Source organism: Entelurus aequoreus, linkage group LG20 (assembly GCF_033978785.1).
Source record: "Entelurus aequoreus isolate RoL-2023_Sb linkage group LG20, RoL_Eaeq_v1.1, whole genome shotgun sequence".
In the NCBI taxonomy this organism is placed as follows: Eukaryota; Metazoa; Chordata; class Actinopteri; order Syngnathiformes; family Syngnathidae; genus Entelurus; species Entelurus aequoreus.
This window is the reverse complement of record NC_084750.1, coordinates 33,913,559-33,940,804: the sequence shown is the minus strand read 5'-3', so window position 1 is coordinate 33,940,804 and position 27,246 is coordinate 33,913,559. Positions and strand designations below refer to the sequence as shown.

General features: G+C 36.9%; 1 protein-coding gene across 1 annotated transcript in view; it reads right to left on the bottom strand.

The window, feature by feature from the left end:
• The window catches only part of ext1b (exostosin glycosyltransferase 1b), a 380,067-nt gene that overhangs the window by 85,636 nt on the left and 267,185 nt on the right, over positions 1-27,246 (bottom strand). Inside the window, exon 2 of the mRNA XM_062029979.1 lies at positions 17,006-17,099. Coding sequence (XP_061885963.1) covers positions 17,006-17,099 — 94 coding nt within the window. The remainder of the gene's footprint in view (positions 1-17,005; positions 17,100-27,246) is intronic.

Genomic DNA, 27,246 nt, shown 5'->3' with positions numbered 1-27,246 from the left:
GAGGACTCACTAAGTCGCGAACCTTTCACCTCAGGTTGGCCCGTACTATCCTAGCCTTGTCTAGCGTTTTATTTTGGTACCTTGTTTTATCACTTCTCTCATGAAGTATATTTTTCCTAGCCTTGTCTAGCGCTTTTAGTTTTGTGTTTTTTTCTCTCAGTAGTTTGTTACATGGTGTGTTGTGTTTTCCACCATCGCCATTGTTTTTTGCTACCTTGTGCTTCCGCCAAATAAAGAGGAAGAACAATTGTAAACCCAAACTCGTCTCTGCATCCTTGGGATCCACATCACCACACCCTAACATAAATTCAGCCTTTTTTCTCCTGGTCTTCATTTAGAATAGGTTTATTTATTTTTTTTATCAATAATTATCGATATCGACTGATATAAAACACTTATATCGTGATACATTTTTTAGTCATATCGCCCAGCCCTACTTTTCGGTACTTTTCTAAATAAAGGGGACCACAAAAAATGTCATTATTGGCTTTATTTTAACCAAAATCTTACGGTACATTAAACACATGTTTCTTATTGCAATTTTGTCCTTAAATAAAATAGTGAACATACTAGACAACTTGTCTTTTAGTAGTAAGTAAGCAAACAAAGGCTCCTAATTAGTCTGCTGATATATGCAGTAACATATTGTGTCATTTTCCATTCTATTATTTTGTATAAATTATAAAGGACAAGCTGTAAAAATTGATTATTAATCCACTTGTTCATTTATTGTTAATATCTGCTTACGTTCTCTTTTAACATGTTCTATCTACACTTCTGTTAAAATGTAATAATCACTTATTCTTCTGTTGTTTGATACTTAACATTAGTTTTGGATGACACCACAAATTTGGGTATCTATAGGATACCAAGTAGTTACAGGATCATACATATATTGGACACAGTGTGTTGTCAAGCTTATGAGATGCGATGCAAGTGTAAGCCACTGTGACACTATTGTTCTTTTTTTTAATTTTTATAAATGTCTAATGATAATGTCAATGAGGGATTTTTAATCACAGCTATGTTGAAATTGTAACTAATATTGATACTGTTGTTGATAATATTCATTTTTGTTTCACTACTTTTGGTTTGTTCTGTGTCGAGTTTAGTTTTGGAATTGGATTGCATTGTTATGGTATTGCTGTGTACTGTTTTGTTGGCTTGATTAATACAAAAATAAATAATACAATTTAAAAAAAAATCCCCCAAAAAATTTGATTTTTAAAAAATGAGAATCGATTCTGAATCGCACAACGTGAGAATCGCGATTCGAATTCGAATCTATTTTTTCCCACACCCCTAATATATATACATATATATAATAAAATACATATCTATATATATAGCTAGAATTCACTGAAAGTCAAGTATTTATTTTATTTATATATATATATATACACTACCGTTCAAAAGTTTGGGGTCACCCAAACCATTTTGTGGAATAGCCTTCATTTCTAAGAACAAGAATAGACTGTCGAGTTTCAGATGAAAGTTCTCTTTTTCTGGCCATTTTGAGCGTTTAATTGACCCCACAAATGTGATGCTCCAAAAACTCAATCTGCTCAAAGGAAGGTCAGTTTTGTAGCTTCTGTAACGAGCTAAACTGTTTTCAGATGTGTGAACATGATTGCACAAGGGTTTTCTAATCATCAATTAGCCTTCTGAGCCAATGAGCAAACACATTGTACCATTAGAACACTGGAGTGATAGTTGCTGGAAATGGGCCTCTATACACCTATGTAGATATTGCACCAAAAACCAGACATTTGCAGCTAGAATAGTCATTTACCACATTAGCAATGTATAGAGTGTATTTTTTTAAAGTTAAGACTAGTTTAAAGTTATCCTCATTGAAAAGTACAGTGCTTTTCTTTCAAAAATAAGGACATTTCAATGTGACCCCAAACTTTTGAACGGTAGTGTATATAAGAAATACTTTAATTTCAGTGAATTCTAGCTATAAATATACTCCTCCCCCCTTAACCCCGCCCCCGCCCACCCCGACCACCTCAACCCCCCCCCAAATCTCCCGAATTCGGAGGTCTCAAGGTTGGCAAGTATGCATAGTAGTATCGACTAGATACGCTCCTGTCCTTGGTATCATTACAGTGGATGTCAGGTGTAGATCCACCCATGGCATTTGTTTACATTGTGACGCCGATGAGCTATTGCATCCTCCTACGGTGTGTAGTGAAGCATGTTTAGCTATTCCTCGTCCTGCAGGGATGATACTTGTAAGAAACTCACTTTATTTGTCGCCATGGAGGTGAGGATTAGTGATTTAAACATAATATATATTTTTAAAAAACGAAAGAAGATTTTGTGACGTTAAAAAAATATCGATGTAATCAGAGTAGTATCGACTAGATACGCTATTGTACCATTACAGTGGATGTAAGGTGTAGATCCACCAATGGCATTTGTTTGTATTGTAGCGTCCCGGAAGAGTTGGTGCTGCAGGGAATTCTGGGAATTTGTTCTGTAGTATTTATATTGTGTTGCGGTGCAAATATTCTTCCAAAATGTGTTTGTTGTTGCTGTTTAGTGTGGTTTCACTACATGGCACATGTTTATGACAGTGTTGTTTAGTGTGGTCTCACTATATGGCACATATTTATGACAGTGTTGGCATTGTTCATACTGCCACCCTTAGTGTGACATGTATGGCGGTTGAGTAAGTATGCCCTTCATTCGTTCGTGTGCAGTGTGTTCAAAGTCAAGATGATTGTGTCATTAGTTTATTATCGGGCACGATAAAGCCTTGGTTAGATTTTGTTAATTATAGACAATTTGATTTGTGACTCTTTTATTATGTGAAACGGAGCAAACACGCCAGGATTGATTTTTTCAAAACGTATGTAAAAGAATGAAAGTTGCCGTCAATCCCCGCCTATGGGTGACGTACATCAGTTGATATCCATTCCCTGTAAGAGTGCCTCATGTGATGCTCGTGGAGAGTATAAACAATAGAACGCCGTGTTTGTCTGTGTCTACAGCTGTATGGCATGATTCCTTGGCCACATGGGGACTACAGAACAGGCTTTAAAGACAACATCCACACATCCCCACCTGATAAATGTCATCTGTGGAGCAGGTTAACAAACAGTAGTTTACAGATCCAGGTTTTGTTGCTGGGTCAATATGTGATCTCTGGAGGGGAATTAATGTTGTGTGCACGACTGTGGAGACAGCTTGCGAGTATAGAAAGAAAACGGCTGTTGTGTTGCTACTGGAAACAGAAATGGTTGTAGCTGCGGCAAACTCCATATTTTCCTCCACTTTTACTCTTGGTTGGTGTTAATAGTATATAACAGTGGTCCCCAACCTTTTTGTAGCTGCGGACCGGTCAATGCTTGAAAATTTGTCCCACGGTCATAAAGAAATACAATCATGTGTGCTTAGGACTGTATCCCTGCAGACTGTATTGATCTATATTGATATATAATGTATATATTGTGTTTTTTATGTTGATTTAACTACAAAAAATTTAAAAAATAAAAACATTTTTAAAAATTTTTTTTAAATTTCTTGTGCGGCCCGGTACCAATCCGGTGGTTGGGGACCACTGGTATATACCGTATTTTTCGGACTATAAGTCACAGTTTTTTTCATAGTTTGGCCGGGGGTGCGACTTATACTCAGGAGCGACTTATGTGTGAAATTATTAACACATTACCGTAAAATATCAAATAATATTATTTAGCTCATTCACGTAAGAGACTAGATGTACAAGATTTCATCGGATTTAGCGATTAGGAGTGACAGATTGTTTGGTAAACGTATAGTATGTTCTATATTTGAATGACTCTTACCATAATATGTTACGTTAACATACCAGGCACGTTCTCAGTTGGTTATTTATGCCTCATATAACGTACACTTATTCAGCCTGTTGTTCACTATTCTTTATTTATTTTAAATTGCCTTTCAAATGTCTATTGTTGGTGTTGGGTTTTATCAAATACATTTCCCCAAAAAATGCGACTTATACTCCAGTGTGACTTATATACACTACCGTTTAAAAGTTTGGGGTCACCCAAACAATTTTGTGGAATAGCCTTCATTTCTAAGAACAAGAATAGACTGTCGAGTTTCAGATGAAAGTTCTCTTTTTCTGGCCATTTTGAGCGTTTAATTGACCCCACAAATGTGATGCTCCAGAAACTCAATCTGCTCTAAGGAAGGTCGGTTTTGTAGCTTCTGTAACGAGCTAAACTGTTTTCAGATGTGTGAACATGATTGCACAAGGGTTTTATAATCATCAATTAGCCTTCTGAGCCAATGACCAAACACATTGTACCATTAGAACACTGGAGTGATAGTTGCTGGAAATGGGCCTCTATACACCTATGTAGATATTGCACCAAAAACCAGACATTTGCAGCTAGAATAGTCATTTACCACATTAGCAATGTATAGAGTGTATTTCTTTAAAGTTAAGACTAGTTTAAAGTTATCTTCATTAAAAAGTACAGTGCTTTTCCTTCAAAAATAAGGACATTTCAATGTGACCCCAAACTTTTGAATGGTAGTGTATGTTTTTTTTTCTTCTTTATTATGCATTTTCGGCAGGTGCGACTTATACTCCGGTGCGACTTATACTCCGAAAAATACGGTAATAGGGTGGTCCCGATACCAATATTTTGGTACCGGTACTGGCAGCAAAATGTATTACGATACTTTTATATATAAAGGGGACCACAAAAATGGCCATTATTGGCTTTATTTTAACAAAAAATCTTACGGTAAATATATGTTTCTTATTTCAATCGAAGAACAATTTTGTCCTTAAATAAAATAGTGAACATACTAGACAACGTTGATGTCTAACGTAGGATCCACGTTGTTGGTTGGGAAATGACCACAATTCAATGGTCAAATCAACGTCACAACCTGACATTGAATACATGTCGTCAAAAAGCATGTTGTTTCAACGTTGTATTCGTGTTGTAAAATATCGGTTGGGAAATGACCACAATTCAATGGTTAAATCAACGTCAGAACCCAACATTGACTAAATGTCCTTAAAAACACGTTGTTTCAATGTTGTATTTGTGTTGTAAAATATTGGTTGGTGTCAGAATAATTGTATCTAAGTTATCACAAAACTTTGTGTTTCCATGAGTTCCCGGCGAGAAGACAAAAGCCGTCTTTGATCCTACCAATCAAAAGGCTTGTAAAACTCCACTGTGTAGGATGGGAAGCAACATGAAGGCGTCGGTTTCTTTGATGTATTGTAATCCACAGAAAGATTTTGTCTTGACCCGAGATCTATAAAGTGGAGAGGAAACAGGACCGGCCCAAGCTCCAGGGACCTTTTCTTTGAACTGTTTTATGACCTTTTCTTTGAACTGTTTTGTAACCAAAGGCAGTGGCTGTTTACAACCCCCTCCCTTAGAAACAGCTGTTGCCATGTAATCAGGGAAAGTCCAAATAAAAGAGGAGGCGTACAATCTTTCGTCAGAGTGTGGTGACCCTATACAAGGGTACAGGTGTACGGGTTTCTCCTCATTGAGCCAAATGTAATTCTGTCTCTGTTTAATTCCTTGCTTCTTGTCTTGTTTAATAGATGTCATCAGTGTTTGAACCTGACAGTTGGGAAATGACCACAATTCAATGGTCAAATCAACATCAGAACCCAACATTGATTAAATGTCTTCAAAAAGCATGTTGTTTCAATGTTGTATTCGTGTTGTACAATATTGGTTGGGAAATGACCACAATTCAATGGTCAAATCAACGTCACAACCTGACATTGAATACATGTCTTCAAAAAGCATGTTGTTTCAACATTGTATTTGTGTTGTAGAATATTGGTTGGGAAATGACCACAATTCAATGGTCAAATCAACATCACAACCTGACATTGAATAAACATCATCAAAAAGCATGTTGTTTCAACTTCGTATTTGTGTTGTCGAATTTTGGTTGGGAAATGACCACAATTCAATGGTCAAATCAACGTCACAACCCAACATTGATAAAACATTGTCAAAACGCATGTTGTTCCTACGCTAGGTCTGAGTTGCTCAACGTCAGGACCTAATTCAATGAGTTTCTTTTTTTGCTCATAATAACCATAATTGTATCAGTTTTGAAAAAATCATGGACTAACACGACAAAACACGCAACTGTGTGATCCAAATAAGAGTTTTACATGCTTTTATTCCCACTCTTTATGCGGGTAAATGGGCTCCACTTCTGTAGAGGACGTCACACAAAGAGGGGGCGGCATATCGAGTCTGGCGATGGAAAAAGGGTGTTCCAAGTACAGTCTATGGCAGGGGTGTCAAAGTCAAGGCCCGCGAATGAATTATCTAAGGCCCCCGGGATGATATTTGATTAGTATTATAACCGGCCCGCAGGCCACAGCCGCCTGCTGCTGTTTTGCACGCATCAGTGTTGGCGCTAGGAATTTTCAAAATGGCGTCCCAGGTACCTCATCAAGTCATAAAAATGGGGTCTCACAGTAAATTGTTGTGGTCCCACTTTTTTGTAAGCGTTTTGAAAACAAATGATAAATGTATGCATTATCCTGTTATATCTCACATTCTATATCGTGTTTTGGAAAAAGGTTGTCATAAACGTTACTTAATTCATTAAAAAAAAATAATACAAAAAGAAAACACATTTTTATGCATATGTAAATATATTCAGTTATAAACATTCATTCACTTTTTTCTTTCCTTCATGGATCTATATTTTTTTCTGTATTTTTATTGTAATATTTTTAGAATGCGTTTCTTTTATTTTTGGCCAAAGTAAGACAAAGAAAACAATCTGAAGTTGTCTTTATTTTTGTACTTTTAATGCCGTGATTTTAAAAGCCCGGCCCGCGTGTGCACAGATTTTCCTCCGTGCGGCCCCTGAGCTCAAATGAGTTAGACACCCCTGGTCTAAGATTACTCAAAAACTAACAGATATTATGAGAAATAACTGACATATTCATTTTCAGGAGCAACAAAATTCATACAGAGAACATGTTGGTGAAATTTCAGTCCATGTGATGCATTTTAGCAGCAGGCAAAATAAACTCTGCTACCACCAAGCTTTTAGACGGGGGTTATTAATCCACAGAGAGTTCAATATGAGGACTCATTTCCAAACTCAGCAGAGTAATTGGTCCCTTCGTTAATATGAAAATGTGAATTAGTGCAGCCAACTGAAAAAAAAATGCAGACATAGTGAGACGAATATGAATAGTTGACTGTGGAAAAAAAGTTTGTCAAACCGGAGCAAAAATAAACGATTCAATTAGATTTTCAATTTACTGCAAAAAAAAAGTGCAAAATCAATTAGTGAACGGACACAGCTATCTAGCATACTTAGTTTGAATCAGATACAGCCCATAATAAACTGTAGGAATAAATGGAAAAATAATGTAATATTGGTGATACAATCATTTAATGTTAAACAAAAGTTGAACAAAAGTTGAAAAAGTGTCATAACTGTCAGACCACATTGTGGTCAGCCACCGTTTCTGCAAAACGCTGTGTGCGTTGTGACAACACTGAGGCAGATTGCTTTCCTTGTGAAGCCGCACAAACAAGTATCTCCGTCAACCCCAGCTCATAAATAATTTAAGTGCAGCATAAATTACCACAAACAACGAGCCTAACATCAAAGCCAAAATCATAACATGTTGTACAATTAGTTGATTGTATCCTTTTTGGCTTGCTTGTCTCTATGCTGGCAAGAAGGACACTCTCCGGTTCAATAAATATAATGCAAGATTTTAGACTAGGGTTGTCCCGATACCAATATTTTGGTACTGGTACCGGTACCAAAATGTATTTCGATACTTTTCTAAATAAAGGAGACCACAAACAATAGCATTATTGGCTTTATTTTAACAACAAATCTTACAGTACATTAAACATATGTTTCTTAGACATAGACAAACTTTATTGATCTTATTGCAATTTTGTCCTTAAATATATACGAGACAACTTGTCTTTTAGTAGTAAGTACTGTATTGTGTCATTTTCCATTCTATTATTTTGTCAAAATTATTAAGGACAAGTGGTAGAAAATGAATTATTAATGTACTTGTTCATTTACTGTTAATATCTGTTTATTTTCTGTTTTAAAATGTTCTATCTAAGAATCACTTATTCTTCTGTTGTTTGGATGCTTTACATTAGTTTTGGATGATACCACAAATTTGGGTATCAATCCGATACCAAATAGTTACAGGATCATACATTGGTCATAATTTAAGTCCTCATATGTCCAGGGACATATTTCCTGAGTTTGTAGACATAATATACATTTAAAAAAACGAAAAAAGATTGATGCTAAAAAATATGGATGTAATCATAGTAGTATTGACTAGATACGCTCCTGTACTTGGTATAATTACAGTGGATGTCAGGTGTAGTTCCACCAATGGCGTTTGTTTACATTGCGACTACGGTGTGTAGTGAAGCATGTTTAGCTATTCCTCGTACTGCAGGGATGATACTTGTAAGAAACATACTTTATTTGTTGCCATGGAGGCGAGGATGGACGTTAGCCGCTAGCTAGCTAGCCATGTTTTAAAGCACCTCTTCCTGAGGGTGTTTCAGTGTTATAACTTCACCTTTATCGTTAGTTTTCAAGCCAAAATCTGTCTGTTCTCCCTTTTCTGTCTACACACTGTGTCTGCTTGTAAGTACTCGGTGATTGTGCGCTGCCGAACATGCTCGTCTGCTCGTAAAACCAGCAATGTCATTATGTGCCGTCATGCCCGTTAAAAAAAAAGGAGGGGGGGGGACCGGTACTTTTTAGAGGCGGTATAGTACCGAATATGATTCATTAGTATCGCGGTACTATACTAGTACCGGTATACCGTACAACCCTAGTTTAGACTTGCATGGACAGGACCAATGCACAACCAAAAAAAACATGATCAAAATAACATTCTATTTCCTGGAACAATGTGAAAAATGCCTTTTTTTTTTCGCGAAAAGTTTCCCCAGTTTTTTGTATGTCGTCTCGATTATTGGACGGCCAAACATCGCACTGAACAAACTCGTCATCATTGCGTGGAATCTGGTGCCCAAACAAAAGATGTCACGCCTTGGTGACTCAGTCTCTGCGAAGAACAGATCGTTCAGACACTGAAGACAATTTTGGCCAAGGAAATACTTCATTCGTCTTAATTAAGTGTGTGAGAAGTGTTTGTACATAGAGAGCACAAATAATAATGAACAACTACTTGTCTGTTTTCTTTCTTTGTGTATTTTCTGGGCATTACGCGATGAGGCATTCAAGCGCACTGTGTAACGTAAGTGTTCCAATCCAACTATATTTGGAGAGCCCTTACAAAATAACCAGTGGACCAAAGTGCTGTACCGAATAAGGAATAAAAGACAAAAAAGGCACATAAAACTAACAAAAAACAATAAAATACATCTAAAAACACCACAAATAAAATTGAGACTTAAAACATACGCAAAGACATAAAAACGTAGATAACATGAATAGGGCTGTCACGACTAATTGATTGATTTGATTAGAAAGAAGCTTTAATTTTTGATTAATTGTTTAAGAAGTGTAACTACAAAAAAATGCATACAATGTTGATGATGTGCATTTATTTGAAACAGAGAACGAAGTAAGCATGCAGAAATTATTTCTTCATTTAAACTATTTTACTTAAAATACACATGAAGTGTGTTTTACTCGACTAAACACACAAACTAATCGATAGGTTGATTGACTATACAAATAATCGATAGCCGCAGTCCTAAAAAAGAATAACCAAAATAAACCAAAATAAAAACATTTAAATTGGAATGAATAAAAAACTAAGTTAAACCCGAAAAAAATAATATATGAGTAAAAATAAGAACAACATCAACAACTTTAAAAGTGAACATTACTGAATTTAAGAAATAATTTGTAGCAAAGCACTTAAAATCCTTTCATTTTCTCAAAACTCGACAGTGCGCCTTATAACCCAGTGCACCTAATGTACGGAATCATTCTGGTTGTGCTTACTGACCTCGAAGCAATTTTATTTGGTACATGGTGTAATGATAAGTGTGACCAGTAGATGGCAGTCATACATAAGAGATACGTGTAGACTGCAATATGATGGCAGTGAACAACACCAAAACTTTAAATGTTCCATTGAGAATATAGAACATTACACACGGCGCTCAAAAATCTGTCAAAATGTTTTTAGTACGACTTTGGTAAGCTATGAAGCCGCACCGCTTGATGGATTGTCGGCGCATTAAACGTACGTTATTACCAAATATGTATTATATGTGTTTTATGTTGCACGATTGCACCAAGAAAAATTCCTAGTTTGTGAACCTGTTCTCAAACAATGGCAATAAAACTATTCTGATTCTGATTCTGATAATAATATGACTCCTTTAATGCGCCTTATAATCCGGTGCGCCTTTTGTATGAAAATAGACCTGAATAGACACAGCTCATCGGCAGTGCGCCTTTTAATCCTATGGTTCGGAAAATATGGTACCATATTTTTCGGACTATAAGTCGCAATTTTTTTCATAGTTTGGCCGGGGGTGCGACTTATACTCAGGAGCGACTTATGTGTGAAATTATTAACACATTACCGTAAAATATCAAATAATATTATTTCGCTCATTCACGTAAGAGACTAGACGTATAAGATTTCATGGGATTTAGCGATTAGAAGTGACAGATTGTTTGGTAAACGTATAGCATGTTCTATATGTTATAGTTATTTGAATGACTCTTACCATAATATGTTACGTTAACATACCAGGCACGTTCTCAGTTGGTTATTTATGCCTCATATAACGTACACTTATTCAGCCTGTTGTTCACTATTCTTTATTTATTTTAAATTGCCTTTCAAATGTCTATTCTTGGTGTTGGGTTTTAACAAATACATTTCCCCAAAAAAAGCGACTTATACTCCAGTGCGACTTATATATGTTTTTTTCCTTCTTTATTATGCATTTTTGGCCAATGCGACTTATACCCCGGATTGACTTATACTCCGAAAAATACGGTATATGTATTTCACATTATTTTTTAGAACTATTAATATTCTCTTTCATAAAATAAATATTTTGGAGTGTCTGGAACAGATTGATTTGATTTGATATTATTCTTAACGGGGATTTTTTTTTAAAGATTCGGTCTTTGACATTTTGGATCGGAAACAGAAGTACCACTCGCACTTGGTAGATAAAAGGACAAAATCATTCTAAAATATATAAATATATATACACACTACCGTTTAAAAGTTTGGGGTCACCCAAACAATTTTGTGGAATAGCCTTCATTTCTAAGAACAAGAATAGACTGTCGAGTTTCAGATGAAAGTTCTCTTTTTCTGGCCATTTTGAGCGTTTAATTGACCCCACAAATGTGATGCTCCAGAAACTCAATCTGCTCTAAGGAAGGTCTGTTTTGTAGCTTCTGTAACGAGCTAAACTGTTTTCAGATGTGTGAACATGATTGCACAAGGGTTTTCTAATCATCAATTAGCCTTCTGAGCCAATGAGCAAACACATTGTACCATTAGAACACTGGAGTGATAGTTGCTGGAAATGGGCCTCTATACACCTATGTAGATATTGCACCAAAAACCAGACATTTGCAGCGAGAATAGTCATTTACCGCATTAGCAATGTATAGAGTGTATTTCTTTAAAGTTAAGACTAGTTTAAAGTTATCTTCATTAAAAAGTACAGTGCTTTTCCTTCAAAAATAAGGACATTTCAATGTGACCCCAAACTTTTGAACGGTAGTGTGTATATATATCTTTCTCTCTAAAATTGCTTGACATTAACTGCTTTCACCACATTGTGTTCAAAAGGTGTTAAGTTTCAAATGATAAACTTTAGTTATGGGCCAGTAATTTGCTTAGAGGTCTACAGGAGGAGGAACAAAAAAAAAAACAGAAAGGGGAAAAGTCAGATAAAAGAGGACACATAAATTATATGGGAAAAAAAAGAGGAGGCTGAATGTGACCTTTGGCAACACTGGGATGAAGGAAGGTAGAGGTGAGCTGAGGGGAACAGCTGGTGTGAGTGTGTGTGCATGTGTGTTTGTTTGTGTGTGTGCATGCTCATGGTGAACTTTGATGTAATGACGGCCCTGTCACTCCTGGGTCATAAAGGTGTCAGCTTCATCACAACTGGCCCTCGGGCTCTGCGGCTTTCTCCTCCACACACACACACACACACACACACACACACACACACACACACACACACACACACACACACACACACACACACACACACACACACACACACACACACACACACACACACACACACACACACACACACACACACACACACACACACACACACACACGCTCACAGTTGACCTCTGTTAGGAATTGCTTTGCTACTCCAAGACAGCCTGCGAATCCTCTTCCAACGACTCGCTTTAAATGGAGGGAATTGGAGGGAGCAGCTGATATCAGTACCGGGTAAGTGTTGGGAAATCGACAACAAAGCCGATATCGGACATGGCTACTTTTTAGCGGAGATGCATCGTTTCCGATCATGGAATCGGATCGGGGCAGATTTTTGTCCTTTTTTTGACTGATCTTAACCGCAGCTGTGTCCCAGTGTTTTTACATGCCTTGGGCACTAATACACCCCCATACCATCACAGATGCTGGCTTTTCAACTTTGCGCATGTAACAGTCTGGACGGTTCTTTTCCTCTTTGGTCCGGAGGACACCACGTCCACAGTTTCCAGAAATGCGGTCTCGTCAGACCACAGAACACTTTTCCACTTTGCATCAGTCCATCTTAGATGAGATTCAGGCCCAGCGAAGCCGGCGGCGTTTCTGGGTGTTGTTGATAAATGGCTATCGCTTTGCATAGTAGAGTTTTAACTTGCACTTAAAGATGTAGTGACCAACTGTAGTTATTGACAGGGGTTTTCTGAAGTGTTCCTGAGCCCATGTGGTGATATCCTTTACACACTGATGTCGCTTTTTGATGCGGTACCGCCTGAGGGATCGAAGGTCACGGCCTTGCCGCTTACGTGCAGTGATTTCTACAGATTCTTTGAATCTTTTGATGATATTACAGACCGTAGATGGTGAAATCCCTAAATTCCTTGCAATAGCTGGTTGAGAAATGTTGTTCTTAAACTGTTCAAAATTTGCTCACGCATTTGTTCACAAAGTGGTGACCCTCGCCGCATCCTTGTTTGTGAATGACTGAGCATTTCATGGACGCTGCTTTTATACCCAATCATGGCACCCACCTATTCTCAATCAGCCTGTTCACCTGTGGGATGTTTCACAGTTTAGCACTAGAAGTCCCAGCATTTTTCTGTCTACCTAGAAGACCCAGAGAGGGGTCATTTGGCCCGACGCTTTTCCCGAATACACTAATCACTCATTTTGTTATGGTAATGAGGCTGTTAGGGGCAGTTTGTCTAGGTAGACAGAAAAATTATACATGTGGGAAATGCCGAAAGGAGCAATGGCAGTGCCAGGATTGTGAGTGACTGCTCAAATGTATGTCAGTCACGTTTACATGGACATGGTTTTTCATTCTTTGTAAATATGCTTTTTTCTTTGTAAATTTTTTTTTTTAAACTATTTTTGGCACACAAAAATAACAATTGCTTCTGCAACAACCCTCCACACCAAAACTGGGAAAACAGTTGCTTTTTCATTCTTTGTAAATATGTTTTGTTTTGTATTTTTTTTAACAATAAATGTCAGAGTGTTGATCCCTTCATTCTGTTGATCCTTGCAAAAACACACACAACCTACCTCAGAACTAAAGCTTGAGCTGTAAGGTCCCCTCCCCCACACAGGCTCAAGTGGCCCCCTGCCGTGTGCCACTAACAGCCACATTTTCATAACAAAAGGAGTGTCCACAGGGGGGACTAGGGGTCAAATGACCCTCTTGTGTGTTTTCTAGGTAAAAATGTCAATTGACCCTTCTCTGGGACTTCGCGTGTTAGAGATGCCTACAGTGAGCGCTTTGAGTATTTAGTTCACAAGAGGAGGCCAGATCCGGCCCGACACGTCATTTTAATGTGGCCCACGAAAGCCTGGGAATAATGTGCATACGTCATCTTTCTTACTAAATGTTTTCATTGTTTCCATTTTGACAGAAAAAATACATGAAAATTCATATGTTTTAAACTTTGATATATATACAAATATTCAATTCTTATTGGTGTGAATCGTTGGGCACCTCGCCATTCCATTTCGAATCTTGGGGTGAGGATTTGATTCATAATCGATACTCTATTAAACACAATTCTCGATTCAAACTGATTTTTGCAGTGTATTTTTTGGTATAATAATAACAACACCTTAAAAAAACAGCTTACAGGTTGCAAAACCTCCTTTTGATTGTTGACGTATGACACATACGTGCACCAAATAAGCATAGAGATTGCCTACATTAAAAAAAAAAAAAGTAAATTAATTTGTCCAAAAAAAAAATTTATTTTTGAAAATTACAAAAAAAATCGGGATTCGAATGTGAAAAAAACTTTTTTTTAGCACCCCTAATTATTATATACCGTATGATAGTTTGTAAAAATAACAATAAATACTTAAATATCTGCTTGTCACTTTAACTTACGATTCCAAAGCAAGTTATCCATCAATTTGTACGTACAAAAATCAACTAACCAAATGCATAGGCAATAATATAATGAAGCGATTATACTTTTATATTCTTACATCCTGAGGGCAGCCATGACTGCGACGTGGCCCTCGATGAAAACAAGTTCGACACCCCTGCTCTAGTTGATAGAAAAGCGCTATATACATCTAATCCATTATTATTATATGTTCTCTGTGTTTAATTGAGCGGCCTTTTGATGACATTGTGTTTATACTGTATGTATGAGTGTACATTAGTGTTGTCCTGAAAGCAATATTTTGGTACTGGTACCGGTACCAAAATTATTTCGATACTTTTCTAAATAAAGGGGACCACAAAAAGTTGCATTATTGGCTTTATTTTAACAAAAAATCTTACGGTACATCAAACATATGTTTATTATTGCAAGTTTGTCCTTAAATAAAATAGTGAACATACTAGACAACTTGTCTTTTAGTAGTAAGTAAACAAACAAAGGCTCTTAATTTAGCTGCTGACATATGCAGTAACATATTGTATCATTTATCATTCTATTTTTTTGTCAACATTATTAAGGACAAGTGGTGGGAAATTAATTATTAATCTACTTGTTCATTTACTGTTAATATCTACTTACTTTCTCTTTTAACATGTTATATCTACACTTCTGTTAAAATGTTATAATCACTTATTCTTCTGTTGTTTGATACTTTACATTGGTTTTGGATGATACCACAAATTTGGGTATCAATCCGATACCAAGTAGTTACAGGATCATACATTAGTCATATTCAAAGTCCTCATGTGTCCAGGGACATATTTCCTCAGTTTATAAACATAATATACATTTTTTAAAAAACGGAAGAAGATGCTGTGATGCCAAAAAATATCGATGTAATCATAGTAGTGTCGACTAGATACACTACTGTACTTGGTATCATTACAGCGGATGTCAGGTGTAGATCCACCAATGGCGTTTGTTTACATTTTGACGCCGGTGAGCTACGGTGTGTAGTGAAGCATGTTTAGCTATTCCTCGTCCTGCAGGGATGATACTTGTAAGAAACGTACTTTATTTGTCGCCATGAAGGCGAGGATTAGTGATTTAGAAGTAGCTCAAACACTGCCGACTGGGGCTGGACTTTAGCCACTTGCTAGCTAGCCATGTCTTAAAGCAGTGGTCCCCAACCACCGGTCCGCGGCCCGGTACCGGTCCGTGGATCGATTGGTACCGGGCCGCACAAGAAATAAAAAAAATAATAAAAAAAATAATTATTTATTTTTTTATTTATTAAATCAACATAAAAAACACAAGATACACTTACAATTAGTGCACCAACCCAAAAAACCTCCCTCCCCCATTTACACTCATTTACACTCATTCGCACAAAAGGGTTGCTTCTTTCTGTTATTAATATTTCTGGTTCCTACATTATATATCAATATTAGGGCTGCAACTAACGATTAATTTGATAATCGATTAATCTGTCGATTATTACTTCGATTAATCGATTAATAGTCGGATAAAAGAGACAAACTACATTTCTATCCTTTCCAATATTTTATTGGAAAAAAAACAGCATACTGGCACCATACTTATTTTGATTATGGTTTGTCAGCTGTTTGTAAACGTTGCAGTTTATAAATAAAGGTTTATTAAAAAAAAAATAAAATAAAATAAAAAAAAAAAAAAAAAAAAAAAGCCTCTGTGCATGAGCATAGCATAGATCCATCGAATCGATGGCTAAATTAATCGCCAACTATTTTTATAATCGATTTTAATCGATTTTATTGATTAGTTGTTGCAGCCCTAATCAATATAAATCAATACAGTCTGCAGGGATAAGCACACATGATTGTATTTTTTTATGACCAAAAAAACCCATACCACCCCCAAAGCATCTCTTCCTGAGGGCGTTTCAGTGTTATAACTTCACCTTTATCGCTAGTTTTTAAACCAAAATGCGTCCGTTCTCCCTTTTCTGTCTACACACTGTGTCTGCTTGCAAGTACTCTGTGATGGTGCGCTGCCGAACATGCTCCTCTACTTGTAAACCAGCAATGACACAATATGACGACGACAGGGGCGCGGGGGTGGCGGACCGGTACTTTTCAAAGGCAGTATAGTACCGAAAATGATTAATTAGTATTGTGGTACTATACTAATACCGGTATACTGTACAACCATAGTGGACATCTGAACGTTCAGTGTTAATAATACAAATGTGATAATTAAGACATTTCATATTCCTCCATCCATCCATCCATCCATCCATCCATTTTCTACCGCTTATTCCCTTCCACGTGCTCCTTCAATAGTTGGAATTTCTATTACCATTCATCTCTTTCAGTCATTCTTAAATTGTCAATAATGTCGCTCGTGGGTATGAATTCACAGCATTCTGTGCATGTCAGCGTGAGAGAGTGCTTACCTGCAGGGCCTCGAGGAAGCGAAAGGAGCCCAGCCTTCTGCCTCGGGGCACTAAGCAGAAGGTGGAGTTATGGAGCATCTCTTTGTAGTCATACCTGCAGAGACACAACACACAGGCGTGACGCTAGGACATATATCTACAGTAAATGTTAACATGCATTTTTCAAAGCACACACACACACACTCTGTCTGCATTATTGATGCTGGCTCTACAGATATTAAATGTCTTCTAACAAAAATCCATTGTGGATAGCATTTACACAAAGTCATATCTCTTTACGGGCTTTTACAAATACAGTATAACCCTATGGAGCAGGAATATTTACCTAAAATGTTTTGAGGGCCACATTTCCAGAAAGCTAAAGACCCGAGGGTCAGACTTCCCCATTCACTATTAGTCTTATTTTGTATATGAACCAACTCAGTGGCCTAGTGGTTAGAGTGTCCGCCCTGAGCTCGGTAGGTTGTGAGTCATACTATAAAAATGGGATCCATTGCCTCCCTGCTTGGCACTCAGCATCAAGGGCTGGAAATGGGGGTTAAATCACCAAAAATGATTCCCGGGCGCGGCCACCACTACTGCTCACTGCTCCCTTCACCTCCCAGGGGGTGATCAAGAGTGATGGGTCAAATGCAGAGAATAATTTCGCCACACCTAGTGTGTGTGTGACAATCATTGGTACTTTAACTTTACTTTATATTCCGGAGAACCGGTGTCCTTCTGCAGCAGACATTTGATTATTGTTTTGTCCGAGTTACAGGGGCTTTCCGCCGTCTTTAAGAACCTTCTGCAAAAATGGGGGTCTCTCACAAGCTTTTTAAACCGAACTTGCGGGCCACCATTTGAGTACCACTAGTAGAAGTGAAGAAGTTGAACACATGACTGACTGCATAAGAAGTAAACAAGCTACAGCAACACCTTAGTTCAGTGGTCCCCAACCACTGGTCCGTGGCCCGGTACCGGTCCGTGGATCGATTGGTACCGGGCCGCACAAGAAATACATTTAAAAAAAAATAAAAAAATGATTTTTTTAATTTTTTAAAAATTAGATCAACATAAAAAACACAAGAAACACTTACAATTAGTGCACCAACCCAATAAACCTCCCTCCCCCATTTACACTCATTCACACAAAAGGGTTGTTTCTTTCTGTTATTAATATTCTGTTTCCTACATTATATATCAATATAGATCAATACAGTCTGCAAGGGATAGATACAGTCCGTAAGCACACATGATTGTATTTTTTTATGACAAAAAAAATAAAAAAAATAAAAAAATACCAGGCCCCCCCAGGTCCGTGGGACACTAACAAAAAGATTGGGGATCACTGCCTTAGTTCATATTTGCCAACCCTTCTGATTTTCCCGGGAGACTCCCGAATTTCAGTGCCCCTCCCGAAAATCTCCCGGGGCAACCATTCTCCCGAATTTCTCCCAATATTCAACCCGCACCACAATATTGGGGGCGTGCCTTAAAGGCACTGTCTTTAGCGTCCTCTACAACCTGTTGCCACGTCCGTTTTTCCTCCATACAAACAGCGTGCCGGCCCAGTCACATAATGTATGCGGCTTTTGCACACCCATAAGTGAATGCATGCATACTTGGTCAACAGCCATACAGGTCACACTGAGCGAGGCCGTATAAACAACTTTAACACTGTTACAAATATACGCCACACTGTGAACCCACACCAAACAAGAATGACAAACACATTTCGGGTGAACATCCGCACCGTAACACAACATAAACACAACAGAACAAATACCCAGAACCCCTTGCAGCACTAACTCTTCCGGGACGCTACAATATACACCCCCGCTACCACCAAACCCCGCCCCCCGACCCCGACCAAGGTTTCCCATTGTATCCCATTGGGTTGAGTTTTTCTTTGGCCTGATGTGGGATCTGAGCCAAGGATGTCGTTGTGGCTTGAGTTTGAGTTTGAGTTTATTTCGAACATGCAAGCATACAACATGATACATCACAATTTCCAGTTTCTCTTTTCAACATGTTCGAAAAGGAGTAGGAAGAAGCAGAGCTTATTTAATCCTACCCCTTTTCCTCTACATAGCAGTTGCAAAACTTTTTGTCCACTTCCTGTTCACAATTTATTCACAATAAACTCCATAAGTAATCACAATAAAAATAAATAAATAAATAATAGTAAGAATTCGATAATAATAATTGGTGAAGTAAGTCATATTTCATGTGATGAGATAAGTAAGATTACTTTAAGAATGAATGAATGGATGAATGAAATAAATTGAGAATGTTTGTCATGGCTCTTCTTCTTTGTACTTTGTAAACACTTTAAGTTTGAAGAGTTTCTTGAAGTGTATCATATTAGTACATTGTTTGATTGCTTTGCTTAATCCATTCCATAATTTAATCCCACATACTGATATACTGAAGGTCTTAAGTGTTGTACGTGCAAACAAATGTTTTAAATTATGTTTTTCTCTAAGATTATATTTCTCCTCTTTTTTTGAGAAGAATTGTTGTACATTCTTGGGTAGCAGGTTATAGTTTTCTTTGTGCATAATTTTAGCTGTTTGCAAATTCACTATGTCGTGGAATTTCAGTATTTTTGATTCAATAAATAAAGGGTTTGTATGTTCTCTATATCCAACATTATGTATTATTCTAACTGATCTTTTTTGTAACACCGTTAATGAATGAAGTGTACTTTTGTAATTATTTCCCCATATTTCTACACAGTAGCTCAGATATGGTAACACTAGCGAGCAGTAGAGAATATGAAGGGATTTTTGGTCTAGAACATGTTTTGCTTTATTCATTATTGACGTGTTTCTCGCAACTTTATGTTGTATATTTTTTACATGAGATTTCCAGTTCAATTTATCATCAATTATTATACCTAGAAATTTGGTTTCATTTACTCTTTCAATTTCTATTCCGCCTATTTGTATTTGTGTTTGACTTTCTCTTCTACTGTTACCAAATAGCATTATTTTAGTTTTACTGAGATTCAACGATAGTCTGTTTTTGTCAAACCATCTTTTTAATTTGTTAATTTCTTCTGTTATTATTTGTATTATCTCCTGTGTGTTCTCTCCTGAACAAAACGCTGTTGTATCATCCGCAAATAATACTAACTTTAAATATTTTGTAACTTTACAAATGTCATTTATATAGAGATTGAATAATTTAGGTCCTAGTATTGATCCCTGAGGTACACCACAGGATATATTTAGCGTTGTAGACGTGTGTTCGCCTAGCTTCACGTATTGTTTCCTGTTCGTTAGATAACTTCTTATCCAGTTTAAGACTAACCCTCTGATGCCATATCGTTCCAGTTTTTTGATTAAAATATTGTGATTAATAGTGTCAAATGCTTTAGTTAGATCCATAAAAACCGCTGCCGCACATTTTTTACTATCTATTGCATTGGTAATTTCTTCTGTAATTTCAATTAAAGCCATTGAAGTTGAAACATTAGCTCTGTATCCATATTGGTTCTCTTCGAGTATTCTATTTTTATTCATGAAACTTTCTAATCTGTTATTGAACAGTTTTTCAATGATTTTAGAAAATTGTGGAAGTAGAGAAACAGGTCTATAATTTGTAAATTGATGTTTGTCTCCAGTCTTATAAATTGGTGCGACTTTAGTTATTTTCATTTTGTTTGGAAATGTACCTGTTTGAAATGATAGGTTACTAATATACATTAATGGTCCTGAGATCTCTTCTATAACCTTTTTTATCGTTTCCATATCAATTCTGTTACAATCAGTTGAAGTCTTAGATTTACATTTTTTCGCGATTGTAACTATTTCCTCCTGTGTCACATTACTGAGGAACATGGAGTTGGGATTTCGCTCTATGGTATCATTATAGTCCTCAATTGGAACTGGGTCTGGAATTCTGTCTTCCAATTTTGGTCCAATATTTGCAAAATAATTATTGAAGCTTTCAACTACTTCCTTTATGTTGTCATTTTTTTTATTTCCGTCTAAAAAGTATTGAGGGTAGTCCCTCTTTGTGCCATTTTTAATAATGCTATTGAGGATGCCCCATGTTGCTCTCATATTATTTTTGTTCCTGTCCAATAATTCACTGTAATATTATTTTCTACATGATCGTAGTATGTATGTTAACTTGTTTTTATACTTTTTGTACTTAATTTCTGCCTCTATAGTTCTTTGTGCTATACATTTTCTATATAGTGTATTCTTCTTCTTACAAGCATTTTTTAATCCTTTTGTCATCCATGGTTGATTATTCTTTCTCTGCTTGTTACTGAGTTGTATCCATGGACAATGTTTGTCATAAAGTATTATGAACTTGTTTAAGAAATGTTCATATGCTTCATCAACCTCTTTTTCATTATACACATTGTCCCAATCTTGCTTTTGTAGCTCAATTTTGAAGGCAGTCATCCTCTTCTCTGTGCGTAGTCTTCGAAATGTCCTTTTGTCTTCCATGTTCTTCTTGTAGTTTCCATCATATATTGTAAAAACTTGTGCAGCCCTTTGAGACACTCGTGATTTAGGGCCATATAAATAAACTTTGATTGATTGATAGTTGTTTGCAGCACATTCTATTGTGTTGTTTTTCATACAACATTTTTTAATAGATTTAATAAATAGTTTGATTTTTGTTTTTAAAAGGTTACGTTACATGTTAAAATGGTGCTGTTTTGGGGAGACCAAGCACGGAATAAATTGATTGCAAAACATTTCAATTGGCGACATCGTTTGCAATACAGGTTTTTCGAGGTGGAAACAATCCAACTCGTTCCCCTTAGGTACTGCTGTGGAATGCAAAAGTGTAAAAATGGCCTCTCCAGAACCCAGTGAAGAAGGAAGATTGCCAATATTGGCCACAGGTAGAAAAATATGACCCTGGTTGTAGATAACCGGAATCTATAAACCCCATTCAACAATGTTCTCCACCGTGACGCCACACATCTCACAAACAGCTCAATCCGTCTATTTCTTGGAGAGAGAGAACCTCTTTCCCCTCTGCTCTCTCCATTGAGGTGTGTCTTATTGCTCACTAAACAGGGTGATCAGCCCTGCACCAGGGGTAATGAGCTGAGAGTGACACCTGCTTCCACCACACAGCCTGCTCAGTGTGTGTGTGTGTGTGTGCGTGGCAGAAACACACACACACACACACGAACAAAAACATTCTTGTATTTGTCACCTTCTTGAGACCTCCGAATAATGCCTACCTCTTTAGGACCACCCTTTCTAGATATATAAAGATGTGCATTTACAACAATAATAGTATATACATACTGTGCAAATATAAAAAAGCTTGTTGTGAAAAATGAGTTGGAATTTCACAGGAAAAAGGTCACAATTTCATGAGAAAAATTTAGAATTTTGGCAGTGTTATAATAAAAGTCGTAATTTTACTCAACGCAAGTCAAAAGGTTACAAGAAAAACTGAACATTTGTGCAATATTAGGATAAAAGTCGGAATTTTACTCAATAACAGTGGCAATTTTACAAAAAAAAGCATAACATTTTGGATATTTTATGAAAAGACTCTGAATTTTACTCGACAAAAGTCACAATTTTATAAGAAAACTTTAACATTTTGGCAACACTGTAATAATAATCGGAATTTAACTTGACAAAATTATAATTTTACTCAAAAAATGTCACTATTTTAAGAGAACAACAAAAACATTGGCAATATTGTGACAAAAGTCAGAATTTTATATGACAAATGTCACCATTTTGCATAAAAAAAATCATAATTTCACATAAAAAAGTAACTTAAATAATTTTACGATAAAAATATTGCAATATTACAGAAACAGAAAGAATAAGAGAAATTGTTCCCAATTTTATAAGAAAAAAGTCGACTCATTGTGAGGAAAAAGTCTACTTCTAGTAAATACATTTTGGGGGGAATTTTTTGTGTGTAATTGGTTTTTAATCTTCATTATTTATGTCACTGTATTACAGTATGTCTCTATATACATATTTGTTTTTATTAATTTTGGCCAAAGGAGGAGCATTTCAATTTTTTACACACACTTGTTATTTTATATGTTGACCAGAGAGGGAGCACTTTTAAAACCGACACACAATCAATTTGAAAAATCCCTCCTTTTTGGGACCGCCCTAATTTTGATAGATTTCACCACCAGGGGTGCAAATGAGACATTTTCTATTAGATGCAATGGTTTTCCGTATTGGGACCATGATTTATGTCCTAACTTGTTCACCGGTCCTCAAATGGAAGGTACTTTTCCTTGTTGATGTCTCAAGAAGGGTAGAAATACAAGAACACACACACCCGCACACACACACAAACAAAGAATAAAACATTCTGTGTGTCTGCCCATATGTTGTATTGATTACTTAAAGCAATAGTATATTGCATATATATATATATATATATATATATATATATATATATATATATATATATATATATTGCATTTCATTTTTATAGTACATTGACTTCTAATCGTACAGAAGCAACCCTGGGCCAACTACTGTACTTTTGTAATCAATATTATTGATGGATACCACTTATGTTGCTTTAGCATTAGTGTTGATGTTAATGTTTATAGGTAGGTGGGGGGGGGGGGGGGGGGGCGCTGACAGGGGGACTCAATTGCTTCCCCACAGTTACAATTCAAATGGAAAGGAATGAATGGAATTCATGATGGAAAGCAATATAAAGACTCAAATGAATCAATACGTTTAGTCCGCCGTACACAATATAGAAAGCAGATAATAGATCATAAACATGACTATGTAGAGAAAAAAGAGATAGGTATATAGTTTTTTCAATAAACCATACAGTATAGACCTGTTGTGTTTGTACCAGGAATTAGCACCGTATCGTTAAATGTGAAAAGGTACCCATCCCTATTTGTTACTCACTAAAATGGTCAAATCTTTACACTTTAGCAGTTGTTTAAGCAGTGGTGTGCCTTCAGGGCCAGCAAGGCCTTCTCTCATGATCATAATTAAACATAAACACATTATTTATTTACTTTCCCTAAATATCTAAAAGTATTCATATTCTCTTCATGTCATATTATGCTCCTTCCAGTGCTGTTGTTTTTAGTTTTATTTTGTATCCAATCAGAATACAGCTAACTTATGTTGCCATGCTGTACCAAATCTTCCCGGGGGCCTTCAGAATCAACAATGCGGGCGTCTATGCACTGTAAGTGAACGGTAACATACAGTTGATAGACAATTGCAATAGCCAATCAGATCACGAGTGGTTGTCCGTAAGGCCTTCTAGCTGGCCTCACGTTCGTGACATTTACGCGTCCTGTGATTGGATACTCACTGGTTTGAGCTGCGGCGGTGCTATGCAGATCTTCAGAGCCACAAAATTCATCCGTTAGCGGATGAATTTGAGAACACATATACCGTATTTTTCGGAGTATAAGTCGCTCCGGAGTATAAGTCGCACCGGCCGCATAATAAAGAAGGAAAAAAACATATATAAGTCGCACTGGAGTATAAGTCGCATTTTTGGGGGGACATTTATTTGATAAAACCCAACACCAAGAATAGACATTTGAAAGGCAATTTAAAATAAATAAAGAATAGTGAACAACAGGCTGAATAAGTGTACGTTATATGAGGCATAAATAACCAACTGAGAACGTGCCTGGTATGTTAACGTAACATATTATGGTAAGAGTCATTCAAATAACTATAACATATAGAACATGCTACACGTTTACCAAACTATCTGTCACTCCTAATCGCTAAATCCCATGAAATCTTCTACGTCTAGTCTCTTACGTGAATGAGCTAAATAATATTATTTTATATTTTACGGTAATGTGTTAATAATTTCACACATAAGTCGCTCCTGAGTATAAGTCGCACCCCCGGCCAAACTATGAAAAAAACTGCGACTTATAGTCCGAAAAATATGGTAGGTGACAGACAGTTGCGATAGCCAATCAGATCACAAGTTGTTGAGCGTAGCCTATCTAGGTGGCCTGATGTTAACGAGACTGTGATCGCATATGTCCGATAATGGCTTTTTGCCGATATCCGATATTCCGATATTGTCCAACTCTTTAATTACCGATATCGATATCAACCGATACCGATATATACAGTCGTGGAATTAACACATTATTATGCCTAATTTGGACAACCAGGTTTGGTGAAGATAAGGTCCTTTTTTTTAAAATTAATAAAATAAAATAAGATAAATAAATTAAAAACATTTTCTTGAATAAAAAAGAAAGTAAAACAATATAAAAACAGTTACCTAGAAACTAGTAATTAATGAAAATGAGTAAAATTAACTGTTAAAGGTTAGTACTATTAGTGGACCAGCAGCATGCACAATCATGTGTGCTTACGGACTGTATCCCTTGCAGACTGTATTGATATATATTGATATATAATGTAGGAACCAGAATATTAATAACAGAAAGAAACAACCCTTTTGTGTGAATGAGTGTAAATGAGTGTAAATGGGGGAGGGAGGTTTTTTGGGTTGGTGCACTAATTGTAAGTGTATCTTGTGTTTTTTATGTTGATTTAATAAAAAAAAAAAAAACAATAAAAAAACGGTACCGATAATAAAAAAAACGATACCGATAATTTCCGGTATTACATTTTAAAGCATTTATCGGCCGATAACTCATATTATCGGACATCTCTAATATTTTTACATCCAGACTGCAGCCTGGAACTCACAGAGCTTACAGAATTCAGACTTTTTTTTCTCCCTGTACAGGCCTTCACTTTTGTCTTCATTATGTGAAAATCTGACCTTTTTTTTCCCTTTCTAAAGTTAATCTCGAGCAGACACGAGCTCAGCACAGATGTCTTGATAGGTCATCTGCTACAGGCGCGGCCCGCCCACCATGTGCCCATCAAACCTGCCATCTGTCTCGCAACTTTTTCCCGCCGCTCTGCTAGGAACAGCAACTTGGGAGTTTGAACTCCATCTTGGCAATAGAGTGCACTTTTGATTTAAAGGAAACAAGTGCAAATAAGCGTGCCCGTGGAAGCCAGCCAGTCGGAGAAGGTTTTAAAGCACCGGGAGGACCAAAAGGGCTAATATCAGTCCAAAAAAATTGCATACATGGACAGCATGATGACCAATGTAAGTAATTCATGGTATATTTTCAAAATAATTACCGTATTTTGCGGACCATAAGGCGCACCGCCGATGAGCTGTGTCTAGTCAGGTCTATTTTCATACAAAAGGCGCACCGGATTATAAGGCGCATTAAAGGGGTCATATGATGATTTTTTTTTTCCTAAATGTTAAACACTTCCTTGTGGTCTACATAACATGTAATGGTGGGTCTTTCGTCAAAATGTTGCATGGATGATGTTTTACAGATCATCTTCAAGTGGCTTTCTGACAGTCGCTTCAGGATGCGCCATTTTGTGGGCGGTCTTATTTACGTGGCTCACCTTCGACAGCGTCTTTTCTCCGTCATCTTTGTTGTGTCCCGTGAAAAACCGTCTGACTGGAGCTCCCTAATAACTAAAGTTCCTTGGATGAATAACGTAAACTCACTACACCGGTATGTTTTAGCGCTTTCATGGCGAGTTTACTGACAGATATAAGTAAGAACTTTACACTACTTTATATTGGAAATGGCAACAGCGGAGGATGAATGTCACATAACAAAAAGATAGAGAAAAATAAGAAGTTTATTGACTACAAAGGCGGACGCGCGCAAATTTTCAGGACTTATGCAGATCCCTAATACAGATCAGCAGGTGCCAGAAGGTAAGAAAAGTTGCTTTTGCATTATATTGCGAAACAAAACGCCAGATAATGTCTTACCTTATACACACACCATAATAATACTCGTATGTTGAAGCACAGTACAATCCATCAAGCGGTGCGGCTTCATAGCTTACCAAAGTCGTACATTTTGATAGATTTTTGAACAGAATCTCCTCATCCAGAAACAACAACAACGCCAAAAATGTGTCCCGTGAAAAACCGCCCGACCGGAGCTCCCTAATAACTAAAGTTCCTTGGGTGAATAATGTAAACTCACTACACCGGTACGTTTTAGCGCTTTCATGGCGAGTTTCCTGACAGATATAAGTAAGAATTTTACACTACTTTTTATTAGAAATGGCAACAGCGGAGGATGAATGTCACATAAGAAGATACAGAAAAAGAAGAAGCTTATTGACTACGGGGTCGGCACGGACTACAAAGGCGGACGCGCGCAATTTTTCATCCCAAATACAGCGCAGCAGGTACCAGATGGTACGAAAAGTTGCTTTCGCATA